The 13,462-nt window shown below is 34.0% G+C and overlaps 1 protein-coding gene across 5 annotated transcripts in view; it reads left to right on the top strand.

The window, feature by feature from the left end:
• Nucleotides 1-4,641, top strand: part of SDHAF3 (succinate dehydrogenase complex assembly factor 3) — a 45,592-nt gene extending 40,951 nt beyond the window's left edge. For all 5 annotated transcript variants that reach the window (XM_039341452.1, XM_039341450.1, XM_039341449.1 and 2 more), the window contains exon 3: nucleotides 3,478-4,641. In XM_039341452.1, the coding sequence (XP_039197386.1) occupies nucleotides 3,478-3,681 (204 nt within the window). In that variant the 3' untranslated portion in view covers nucleotides 3,682-4,641. The remainder of the gene's footprint in view (nucleotides 1-3,477) is intronic.
• The last annotated feature ends 8,821 nt before the right edge of the window (nucleotides 4,642-13,462 follow it).

Genomic DNA, 13,462 nt, shown 5'->3' with positions numbered 1-13,462 from the left:
ATCATATTTCATTGATAGGGTTTGTCTTGCCACTACCTGAGTTCATTTAAAACATGAGGACTGGCATCTAATATGATAGGATTTCTTTGCTACCAAGGCTGATCCCTGCCTTAAAGTGCTTCTGTTGAGCTGCTGGGTTGATTAGACTCACTTATCATTCATTGGTTCTTATTAGACCTACATTTCTTCAAGTCTCTAAAGTAGTCAGTTGCTAAGGGGGAAATAAGTGCTCTCAGATTGCTTTCATATATTTTTAGTACAGTGCGATTGAACCAGAGATGGCATGTCGCAGTTTGCCTCTTCTCATTATGTATCAACATTAATCTTTACTTATAAAATACTTACTATACTTTACCATCTGCATAGATTACATGTAATACAGATCTATTGATCAGTTGATCTATACAAAACAAAATCTGCACTAACTAAAGGCCAGCCATATTACCAGATTGGCCTTTGATTGTAATGTTAATTATATTAACAAAACTCCTTACCACTGTCTTCTTACGCTCTTTACACTCTGATAAAAAAATGATATCCCATTAGTATGGACTATAATCATACTTTGAGTAGTTGTTATCTCCTTTCTGACACTGGAAGCTATTACATAAAATTTGCCAAATTGTGATAGCATCTCATCCTTATCTGATAAATGTACAAAAAATAAAACAGATCTGAATTATCTGGGATTTTCAACAAAAATGGAGTAATGTACTATCTCTGTAAAGAACAATTTCTGTAAAAAAAATACAGTATAAAATGTGTGGATAATATTTTCAATTATTCCAGATCTACAAGGGCAGAAATGCTTTAAGTATAGAATACCTATAACTGCCTTATAGAAGTGCTGATAATAACATACCAAATATTGTTTTTATAATAAATTATTTTGGAGATAACAAAGAGAGAAGATAGGAAATAGATTTCTTTCTATGTGAATAACCCATTCTCTGATTCCGCTGTTTTTAAGGATATGATATCTAATTGGATCAGTATTCTAAGAGCATTGCCTCATGACCTCCCTAAATTGCTGTATGGTCATAACCCAAAGAAAAAAAGCACTTTAAAGGGATCAATCTACTAAATGCAAGTTTAACACTATGGTCTACTTCCACCTGGATAAAAGCCAAAGATCAGTAATAACAAGTGCTATTCAATTTGTTTGAAAGATGATTTTTGAACATGTGGAAGCACAAATGAAACACTTTTTTGAATAATTAGAGTAACTGTCTCTCTTCTTTTTTTCATGTTAGTTCAATAGAACTGCATCTGCTGATTCTACATGCATGATGCATGCAGGGCCTCTTCAATTTATAATATCTCTTGCTATTCCCCCCCCCCCCCATGAAGACTGTATGTTCATTCATGCACAGAAGTAGCTGAAGGCAGATTCTGAAACAGTACAAGGGCTTGAAAAAAGATGCTGCTATAATCCCAAAGGAGGTGTTCTTGCATTCACCACAACATCTTTTAAACTACTTCTTTTAAAGGATTTGCCTAGCATTATTTGTGATGATTTAACAGAATAACAGCGTTGGAAGGGATGTTGAAGGTCTTCTAGTCCAAAACCCCGCTCAAGTAGGAGATCCTATACCATTTCAGACAAATGGTTGTCCAATCTCTTCCTAAAAATCTCCAGTGATGGGGAACCCAAAACTTCTGAAGACAAGCCATTCCATTGATTAGAAAATTTATCCTTATTTCTAGATTGATTCTCTGCTTGATTAGTGTCCATCCATTGCTTCTTATCCTGTCTTAAGGTGCTTTGGAGAATAGGTTGACCCTCTATTCTTTGTGGCAGTCCCTTAGGTATGGGATGACTGCTATCATGTCACCCCTAGTTCTTTTTTTATTAATCTAGACATACCCAATTCCTGCAACCGTTTTTCATATGTTTTCATTTCCAGTCCCCTTATCATCTTTGTTGTTCTTCTCTACATTCTTTCTAGAGTCTCAATACCTTTTTTATATTTTGGTGACCAAAATTGATGCAGGATTTCAAGTGTGGCCTTAGCAAAACATTATAAAGTGTTATTAATACTTCACAAAATCTTGATTCTATCCCTCTGTTAATGCAGCCTAGGACTGTGTTAACAGTTTTGGTAGCCAGATCACGTTGCTCGCCCATATTTAAGTGACTACCCATTAGGACTCCAAGTTCCCTTTCTCAGTTACTACTATTGAGCCAGTAGATTTGATACTTCAAATAAGAAGTGGTTTGAGCACAGATACTTTTAACTTAAATTTAGTAGAAAAAAGTTTACCAAAAAACATGGAGAAGAGAGCTGATGTTTAACAGAGGTATTTCACTTTCAAACACAGTGATTCATTGCTGCAGAATACAACAGTTAAGAATTCAAACTGAAATGTAAAATACTGTCAGTTTTTATTAGCTTTCTTAGACTGATTTTCTTAACTTTTTCAGTTAATATTTTGAAAATCATTTAAATTGGTGATTGTGTGGAAATTCCTATTTCAAGGTGAAGTTGATGCAGAAGTAAAAAAAATATTGGCTAGCAAATGAGACAGTGAAACTACTAGTGCTCTTGAGTGCGGATGATTTCAAATTTAATTAATTCTCAAACCAAATGAGATTAAAATTTGCCAATCAAGCTACTGAATGTGTAAATAATTGCTTCATAGATTCTTGTTACGTATTACAGAATTAAAGTAACAGATTTTGACTTTAAGATAAAAACGGTAGAATAACAATAATGCTTCTTTAAGTTCTGGTGTACTTGTTAGCAAAATGACCATCCAGCAGTATTGAACTTGAAGACTAGGGGCTTTTGTAAAAGTATCCACTGGGCTCTTAAATGCTTATTGTTGTTATAAACTAGGATGACATAGCACCTCACATTTCTAGCATTAGCTTAAAAAAATGGATTTGAATTTCTGGGTCAGGTTTCAAAAAGGGAAGATGCTCAAACACTGATCTTTCTGGAGTAAGATCTTTTTCCCTGTCCCAAAGGTGCTTTTTCATGAGGTAACTGGACTTTCTTGTTTTTTTTTGAAGACGCACAGAGCTGAAGAAGCTTCTTGGATGAGAAGTGAAACGTCTTCAAAGAAAAACAAGAAATTCAGTTGCTTCATGAAAAACCACCTTTGACCTGGATGACTGAGAATCTCCATAGACATCTTTTTTCTTGATATTGGTTGGCAGTCAGATTCATTTGATCTACTTGATATTCTTGGTCATGTTTAAATAAAAATTTGGGGATGCTTCAAAAATTATTTCTCCATTCTTCTTCAAGGTATGGAAGCATGATTATTTCATGATTTAAAATAAAAAAAGATGAGGTCTATATTCCTTTGGATTGATTTTACATTTCTATTTTTTAAAATCCTGAAATACATAAAAAACACTTTTGTCTAATGATAAGGTCACTCATCATCTCCACAGTCCCCACCTTGAAAAAGTATGCCTCTCACCAAATTGTCATCAACCTTATTCATTTTTTTTTTGCCTCCTCTTAGAACTACAAAATGATGCTGCAGCAGCAGGCTAATCAACATATGCAAAACACCACTGATCAGCCTGATTTTGGAGCACATCTCTCAGAGGAGAAACTTAATGCCCTTCGACATGAGCAAGTTGGACAGCTACATGAACTAATGCAAGAGGCCACCAAAACCAAGAGACAGTTCAGTATTTTAGATGATGGAGACTGCAAACATTAACAGGTTTTGTGAATTTCACTTGATGGAGTTTCATTTTTGTGTATTTTTTTAAAATAGTTTTATTCTAAAGAATTAAGGAAGATGGTAAAGATACACATAACAAATGATCAGAAGCAACTACTGTCATCTATATATTATGTACTTCTACTAAATGTGGAGAATAGTTTAATATTTTGGAACATTTCAGCTATGTTAAATTTATCATATGCAGGAAACAATTAAAATGGCTTTGTACTAAGAATATATTTTGTGGATAGTCAGAACATCAGGGAGATAAAAACTTTGAACTGCATAATGATTGAAGTTCAAAATTTAATAGTCTTTTTGTTTTTTTTAAAAAAATAGAATGCAGCTATATGTATTTAACATAATTTATTGTTTGATTCAAATGTCTTCAAGATCATATCAAATTCTGCTTTTCACTTACTTTCAAATACCAAAAGCTGCCTTCTTTTGCCCAATATTTTTTCTTGCAAAAGAAATTTTGGTTTTTCTATTTCATTTTAAAGCACTAAAGTAGCAGATGGTATTGTTACTCTTTTTGTGATTCACCTTTGTATCATTCTTCAGCCTCCCATGCTGTTCTTACTTCCTGTTCTGATAAAAGTTTCCTTGTGATGTCTTCCCTTGAGATTTAATTGGAATATAACAAGTCAAGCAGGCTTTAGACTGCTGGGAAGACGATTGTTCAGTGAGAGAAGAATATCTGGATACATAGTTCAGCTGTTTCTTATCTAAGAAAAATGAAGAACTTCTGCATGCCAACAGTTTTAAGAAGAGAAGTTGAACTGAATAGGTGGATCTTCTTTTTGTTTAACATGCACAATTCCCCCAGAGCCTAATTTATTTATTTTATTTTATTTTTAAAATTTATAAACCACCCCACTCCCGCAGGACTCCGGGCGGCTAATAATAAAAACACCATATAACATGACAAAACAAACAATACAATAACAGTCATCCAGGGGTCATCCCCAGACCTGCCGGAAAAGCCAGGTTTTAAGCAGCTTGCGGAAAACCAACAGGGTGGGAGCGGTCCTAATCTCCAGGGGGAGCTGGTTCCAAGACGTGGATGCCATCACAGAGAAAGCCCTCCCCCATGGCCCTGCCAAATGGCACTGCTTGGCCGACAGGACCTGAAGAAGGCCCAGCCTGTGGGATCTAACCAGACGAAGGGAACTATGAGGTAGTAGGCGGTCTCGCAAATAGCCTGGCCCTGAGCCATATAGAGCTTTAAAGGTAATAACCAACACCTTGAATTGGACCCGGAGACCAATAGGCAACCAGTGCAGCTCACGGAGGATAGGTGTAACGTGGGTGTACCGAGGAGCACCCACTATCACTCGCGCGGCTGCATTCTGGACCAACTGTAGTCTCCGAACACTTTTCAAGGGTAGCCCCATGTAGAGCGCGTTGCAATAGTCCAGATAATAAAACTCCCCTTGTTTAAAAATAGTTATTCTCTGGGTATTTTTTAAATATACTTCCATTTTTAAAAAAATCAAATATAAGTCCAGAATTGGTGAAACAATCAGGTTTTATAGATGGCAACTGGAAGTAAAAAGAAATCGATCTCTGTGTATATCAGTAATCCTGAATATAATTTTTAGATGATATTAGTTAGGGTTTGATAAGAACTAGTGTAACTATAATGATGGCTTTTCCCCAGAAGATCTAGATTCAGAACAACAGAGTTGGAAGGGATTTGGATGTTCTCTAGTCCAACCCCCTGCTCAAGCAGGGGACCTATACCATTTTAGAAAGGTAGCTGTCCAGTCTCTTCTTAAAAGCCTCTAGTGTTGGAACACCCACAACTTCTGAAATCCATCTTCAGCCATGAAAGCTCACTGAAAGAGTCACACTAAAGTATCTGTCATGATGAACAGGATAAATAGGCAGAATTTTTTTTTTTACTTTGACAATAGTTTATCCAAGATTTAACTCTTCATTTCTTTCTTGCATTCCAATTGAAAATATGCTGACTAAACATGGTCTGAAGCTTTAGGAAGAGTTCCCATTGATACTAAAGATTTTTTTAAAATAAAGAAGCTACAAACCAGTTATATGAAATAGATTTTGTTTATCATATGAATGAGGATCAAGAAGGTAAGCACTCCTTTGCTTCATGTTTTTAGAATAAAAATCTCTATCTTCTTGTAATTAATTATTGATACCATATTAATTAAGAAAAGATAGCTAAATCTCAGTAAATGACAAACACATAATGCATATTTTGGCTTTCAGACACCAGCATGATTCTGATTTATATAACCCAGATTATGGGTGCAATAAACAATCAGTATCTTTAATGTCACCATTTTGCATCTAATTCCACATCCAGAAGCATGATCTGCTCACAAATTTCAGGAGATTGTTCGTTTCTAAATGCTAACTATTTGGAGGATGGTATCCTGGAGAATGGTAGCAATATTTTCCCATGTGCTTCATTTCTTGGGATCTCTCTTGACATTCAATTGATTTTTTTTTCTTGCCCGAGATATTATATAGAGATCATGGAAAAAAGAAATGAAAATTCATTGGTCTGAGCCCTTCATCATCCAACATCTATTAAAAACTTCTCAACAGTTATAAATGGAAATAAGTTTTTTTTCTAGCTTAAAAAAATAATCACATATTTCCAATCTTCCCCTAACATTATTTTGACCTTTCTCAAAAACAATATTTTCACTTTGAATTCCTAGTTTAAAAATGATTTGGAGTGGAAATAACTTCATTGCAAGATTAAAATAGAAGTGGCAGTGATTAAAATAGTTGAATATAATATTAGTTTCCATTAAAATGTCAAAAAGTACAGGCCTCCTGAAACTTAGTCTAAGTTATTTATTCAGTTTTTAATTTTCTTTTAACTTTGAGTGTTAGCTAAATAAGATCTTTTTTACCTAAGACAATTTCAGTTATTGCCATTTTTAGTGGGATTTTATTGTTCCTTACCAAGTGTATAGGCAGGATTCAGATACCCCATTTCCTCAGCTAGAGGAAGGCATCAGTATCAAATTACATTTTCTGAGGCATCAGTATCAAACTACTGGAATACTATGCAACAGAAAGAACTAGATTTCTACATTTAATTTAGAATCTCATCATATAAGCTGTATGTTGAATTACTTGTATTTCTTTTAGGATGGGATAGAAGCTTTTTGGTGTCTGAGGTCCCCACTTTCATTTCTCTTGAGGGAGGATTCACTGACGGTTGCAGGCTTTATAACTTTAGTAGGTAGGGCTGAAATACTGGTCCTTTGGGGGAATGGTGGGAATTAAAAAAGTAAATGAGTATATTAATCCTGGTGTAAAGCCCTTATTTTAACAAAACCCAAAACTGAAACGGAAACTAACCAACCACAGAATATTATCCAGGCAGCTGTTAATTACATCCACGCCATAATTTATTCATTTCAATCCTTAGATACGTTACTGGAATGGAAATCAAAGTTTCAGGCTGAAGAGCCAATGATCAAACACAAGAACACATTATAACCATTGATGTTAATACCAGTGAAAAGAAAACATTTTTCTCCTCTGCACCCCAAAAGGGACATGCTGTTATATGTTAAATACAATAATTAATATTGTTACAGTCCATTTATTGACAACTTGGAAGAGTAGAGTAGAGTAGAGTAGAGTAGAAAATAGAATAGAATAGAATAGAATAGAATAGAATAGAATAGAATAGAATAGAATAGAATAGAATAGAATAGAATAGAATAGAGCTGGAAGGGACCTTGGAGGACATTTAGTCCAGCCCCCTGCTCAAGCAGAAGAACCTATACCATTTCAATATTCTCATACATCTTTGATTTGGACAAATGTATTCATCTCCTATTTGTTTCCAGCCCCAGAGCAAAGATGGTTTGTTGTTTTCTTTTAAGGTTCTGCACCGCTTGTATCCTGCTTATCTCACTATCTTCCTCCCCATAACGGGTTTCCTTCCTGCAGAATCTCTGCTTCATGAGGAAGCTTAAGAAGAGTGGTAGAATAGGATGAGCTCTCTGTTTTCTATTAACCTCCCCATGGCTCCTGATCTATTGCTGAATTCATTTAATAACCTTCATATTTGGTATATTAAATGGAAAATTCAAAAAGGTTTGTAATATTGTATAAAAGCAATTAAATCTTTCAGGTATAGATTTTAGTGTGCGTGGGGAATGTGCTTTTAAAATAATAAATAAGCTTGAAAAGTACAAGTAATCATAAAAATACAGTTTGATTATAATAAAGCAATGTACCTAATAAAGGAAATGAGTGGGACTTTGAAATGTCACAATAATCATAAAGAATTCTTAGAAAGGCTGCCCAAATTTTTTATCTATTTCCTGGAATAACTATGGCCAGTCAGAAAAACATAATCAGAGCCCAAAGTGAAGGTTTCTCTGACTTCATTGTGAATCTGCTTACCTAAAACAAACTAATTTTGGAATTAATAAATGATCTAATTCATATTTGTTCCTTTTAAACTTTTGAGCAATTCCAGATTTTGGATCTAATTGCTTTCCTGTAATGTCTTTCCTATTTTCTGCCCCTATTATCTGTTAGCTCTTCAAGATAGATCGGATAAAAAAACTAACTCCACAGAATCGTCCTTTATTGAGATAGATGATAGTAACAGATAACCTCATTTAGTAAATGTTTGCAGCTACAATGGTAATGAAAAAAATAAAGGAAAATTTTGAAAATAAGACCATAAGCTCAGTTGTGGTTTCACTTAGTGATCACTTTGCTTAGTGACCAAGTTGCCAGTAGATCGAAAAGGACTATCTGTAACAGAATCTTGCAAATATGCCTCTGTTTTCACTTCTCTCTTATACCCAGGGTGTCAGCCAGCCAATACTTTCCTGCTTCCTTTGATCTAACATGCTTTTGCATCTGGCTTCTGGAAGTCTTCTCCAAGGCCACCTATACTATCCACCTTACTGATTTTTCACAAATTTTTAACTCCTTGGCTGTCTCACAAACCTTGTGTTAGGATTTTATCTTTTCGTGTTATGGACTAGTGTTACAGTCAGTTGTATTCTCTTTCTTTGAGATATGTTGTTTCTTTTAAATTCTTTTTTAATTGTAAACTGGCCACAATTGTGGAGTTGGAGGGCCTCAGAATTAAAACAATACACTAAACAATCTGAGCATCTGTAACACTTTTCTGTGACGGTGCAACATGTGCCAAATATGTTTTCCTGGGACTTTTGAATTAACAGTAAAATAAAAGTATAAATCCCCCCATATCAGTGTACTGTTAAATGTGTTCCTGAAATATGCTGAAATGAATTAATTTTGTAATTAATTAACAAGACTCAGTTTGTGGTAGTGGTTATGCTGCTGGCCTAGAAATCAGGAGACTGAATTCTTAGATATGGAAGCTGGCTGGTGACTTGGTAAGTTACTCTTTCTCAGCCCAGCACACCCCACCCCATTATTGTTGTAGGGAAAAAAGGAGACAAGTAACACATATTATACATTATTATTTCATCCTACCCTACCCTACCCTACCCTACCTTATCCTAGCCTAGCCTAGCCTATTGTCAACGCTGCAAATATTGTATATTCTTGCTTTTGACAATATGCAGAATTGTCTGGTAATTATGGGTTAATACAGAGCAGAAGGGGGGTTGGGAGTAAAGCCCGGGAAAGAAAGAGGAAGAAAATATTTGACCTTCACACTAATTGGATAATGTGAGATATGACGGCTGATTTAGGGAGGGAACATGCTGATAATTTAACTGCTCAGAGGAAGAGAACTTAGATCCTAGCATCCCTCTGTTGTGCCTGCGCCGACATTTTGTAACAATAAAAGAATTTTAGGAAAATAATGTCTGGAAGTTCTTTGAAATGTTTCATTAGCCGGAACCATAACACCTATCCTATTCTATCCTATCCTATCCTATCCTATCCTATCCTATCCTATCCTATCCTATCCTATCCTATCCTATCTTACCCATCTGTCCTGTCCCATTTCTTCTATGTTTTCTCTCTCTTTCTCTGTGTCTCTGTCTGTCTGTCTGTCTGTCTGTCTATCTATCTATCTATCTATCTATCTATCTATCTATCTATCTATCTATCTATCTATCTATCTATCTATCTATCTATCTCAGGATGCTGCTAAGTAAGATAACAAATGCCCTGAACTTGGTGCCAGGATTCATAGGTATTATAGTTCCTATATCATCAGCATTCCTGCTCTTGAATTATGGTTATATTATTATATATAATATATATATAGAGAGAGGCAGCTGTCATATCACTGTCATGCCTAATGAATAACTAAGTCAGAAAATGAACAGCGTGGTAGTAACAATGCAGAAGGCTAGTGTAGCTGGGGTCAGGGCATAATAAAGAGCTTGGGCTTAATCTGGAATATGCATATGATGCTTCAACCATAATTGAACAAAGGACTAAACAGTAATTGAACAAAGGACTAAAATACTAATTTCACACAAGAATTATAGATTTATTGTGAAAATACAAAATTCCTCAGAATAGTTCAGGTTAATATGAACACTAGAAGATTGTAAGCAACTACATATTTTTAAAACTTTGCAAAATATTTTGAGATGAAAAATCTTCACTCTTAGCTATCCTTTTGCTATCCTGTTCTAAGGATGCTTTGGGACTGAGACCTTTTGATTTTGAAATGCATAGCACATCTTATATATTCTCAGTATTCAAAGTGAAGTAGCAAGGAAATCTGCAGACCTAGTGGATATTTTTGTAATAAACCAAGATAACCTGAGCATACATCATGGCAATGTAAAGAAAAAATAAGGCTAGCATTGCCTCCTCAAAAGAAATATGTGAGGCCTTAGACATTAAATTGATCTTCTATGTTTTACAGATACGTTCTCGTTTTGAAGATTTAACATCTCTCGAACTGGTTGCTGAGCAACCACAAAGTAAGAAGTGACATTTCCCATGAGTTTTGTCACTCACTTTTACTTTAATATAATACAGCCATTTCCAGTGGAAACATAAAGGGAATGTAGTCATTCATAGAAATGTCACACAGAAATCTGGATTTTTTATCCTCTGCACATATTCCAGTATGAAAAGTACACTGTTATAGAAAATAACACTGTCTTATATTTATACATATATTTGTTAAATTTTAATATAAGACAATTTCAGCCAACTAATGCTGTTTAAAGAATATGATCTGGAATTTCATATTTCCATTTTTTTGCTTGGCAATCATATACATATTGCAGTGGGCTAATCCAAATGAGATAATGTAATAGCACTGTGGAAGACCATTGTATTTCAAGGAGTTTAATGACATGTTTTCATTTCTCTTTCATATTAAGCAATTGATCCATAGTGATCAATCTGGATTTATAACTGGAAGATATATGAAATATAATGTAAGACAAATTGTTAATTTAACTGAATATTTGGACAAGAATAATCAAATCCCTGCGGCTTTAATATTTTTGAATGCTGAAAAAGCTTTTGATCAATTAGATTGGCAATTTTTGTTGAGAGTTGCAGAGAAAATGAATTTTGGGGATAAATTTTTGTATGCTCTTAAGGCTATATATCAACAACAATCGGCACAAATTATAATTAATGGGGGATTAACAGAAGCATTTAATATTGAAAAGGGTACTAGACAGGGATGTCCTTTATCCCCATTGTTATTTGTTTTAACAATGGAGATTTTACTTATTAAAATTCGAGAATCATCTAGAATAAAGGGAATAAAAGTAAATAAGGATGACTACAGGTTGAGAGCTTTTGCTGATGATTTGGTTGTGACATTATCTCAACCGACAGAGTCGGTAAGGGATTTGATTGAAATTATAACTCAGTATGGGAAAGTTTCTGGTTTTAAGGTAAATAATAATAAGACTAAAATATTATTGAAAAATATGTCTATGAAGGAAAAGGATATTTTAGCTAAATTAACAGGTTTTGAAATAGTGAGAAAGGTTAAATATTTGGGAGTGTATATTACAGCTTCTAATGTTAAATTGTATAAAAATAATTATGAGACATTATGGGCAAAAGTGCAAAAGGATTTAAATGATTGGAAAAAATTACAGTTATTTTTGCTGGGAAGAATCTCAGCAGTTAAAATGAATATTCTTCCAAAGTTTCTTTTTTTGTTTCAAATGATACCTATTTTGAAAAAAGATGCCAACTTGGAGGAATGGCAGAAGGGGATTAATACGTTTATTTGGGCAGGGAAAAAAACCAAGAGTTAAGTTTAAGATTATACAAGATGTAAGGGAAAGAGGAGGACTCAAGGCACCCAATTTAAAATTGTATTATGATGTGGTGACTTTTTTTTTTTTTTTATTGAAATTTTTCAAAAATTTTACAAATAAACATCCCCCCCCAAACCACCCCACCCTCCCCCCCCCCCGACTTCCCAGAACTGAATATAGGATTATTTAACAAATTTTAAAAAATAACGTTTACAATTTATAAGATAATTAATAAAAATAATAAAGGTCATAATAATAATATATATATAATAATATATATAATAATAATATGCATAACATAAGCTTTAAAATGAATAATATATACTAAAAAAGAAAGAAGAAAAAAAGAGAAAAGAAAAGAGAGAGAGAAAGAAAAAAAAAAGTAGACGAAAAATAGAACATATATATAAAAAAATATATATATAAGTAATAATATGTAAAAAAAAAAAAGGAAGAAAGAAAGAAGGAAAAAACAATCATTACAAGTTATAAAAAAGCTAAATGGTATTTTTCCATATCCAAATTATATTGTATGAAATTTATCCATTTTTCCCATACTGCAAAAAATTTCTCTTGAGATTGCTCCTTTAAAAAAGCCGAAATCTTTGCCATTTCTGCCAGATACGAAACTTTGTGAAACCACTCTTGCAAAGTAGGCAAGGATTCCTTCTTCCAATATTGCCCTATTAACAGCCTAGCGGCTGTAATCAAATTTAACATCAATATAACCTCCTTAGCATCACAATCAGTAACAATACCTAGTAAAAATAATTGCGGAGTAAATTTTACCCTCCGTTTAAAAATTCTTTGGATATTCCACCATATCTTAATCCAAAAAGCTTTTATATGCTTACACGTCCACCAAGTATGATAATAAGTAGCATCCAAATGTCCACATCTCCAGCATTTCGGCTGCAGATTAGGGTACATAATGGACATTTTCTTTGGATCAAGGTGCCATCTATAAAACATCTTATAAAAATTCTCTCTTAAATTTTGCGCTTGTGTGAATTTAACATTTCTTATCCAAATAAGTTCCCAGGTATCCATTGAAATCGTTTCACCAATATTCTGTGCCCATTTAATCATACAATCTTTAACTAATTCAGGTTCTGAGTCCAATTCCACTAAAACCCCATAAACTCTCTTAATATGGGTTGGCCTTTGATCTCTTACTTGTTTTAAAAGAGCTTCATCTTCTCTAAGCCAGCCCATTTTACAATCCATCTTCCATCTGTCCACTATTTGTCTGTATTGGAACCATGAATAAGTTAAATTTTCATGCGTTAATTCTTCCAAAGATTTTAACTGCCAATCTTGGCCATCCCATCTAAGTAACTGTGCATAAGAGACCATATCCATATTAACCCCTTTCCTTATGCCTTCTATGGCATGCCGAGGTATAGCCCATAATGGTATTTTGAAGTCACTTTTATAATACTTTCTCCACACTCTAAGCAAAGAGATTCTTATAATATGAGACTTAAAAACCCAATCCACTTTTTTATTAAATATTAAATAGGCATGCCATCCAAAAAGTAAGTCCCAACCTTCCAAATGAAGTATTT

The sequence above is a fragment of the Crotalus tigris genome, unplaced genomic scaffold (genome assembly GCF_016545835.1).
Source record: "Crotalus tigris isolate CLP2741 ecotype Arizona unplaced genomic scaffold, ASM1654583v1 scf7180000017765.3138416, whole genome shotgun sequence".
Classification (NCBI taxonomy): domain Eukaryota; kingdom Metazoa; phylum Chordata; class Lepidosauria; order Squamata; family Viperidae; genus Crotalus; species Crotalus tigris.
This window is presented reverse-complemented; position numbering and strand designations above follow the sequence as displayed.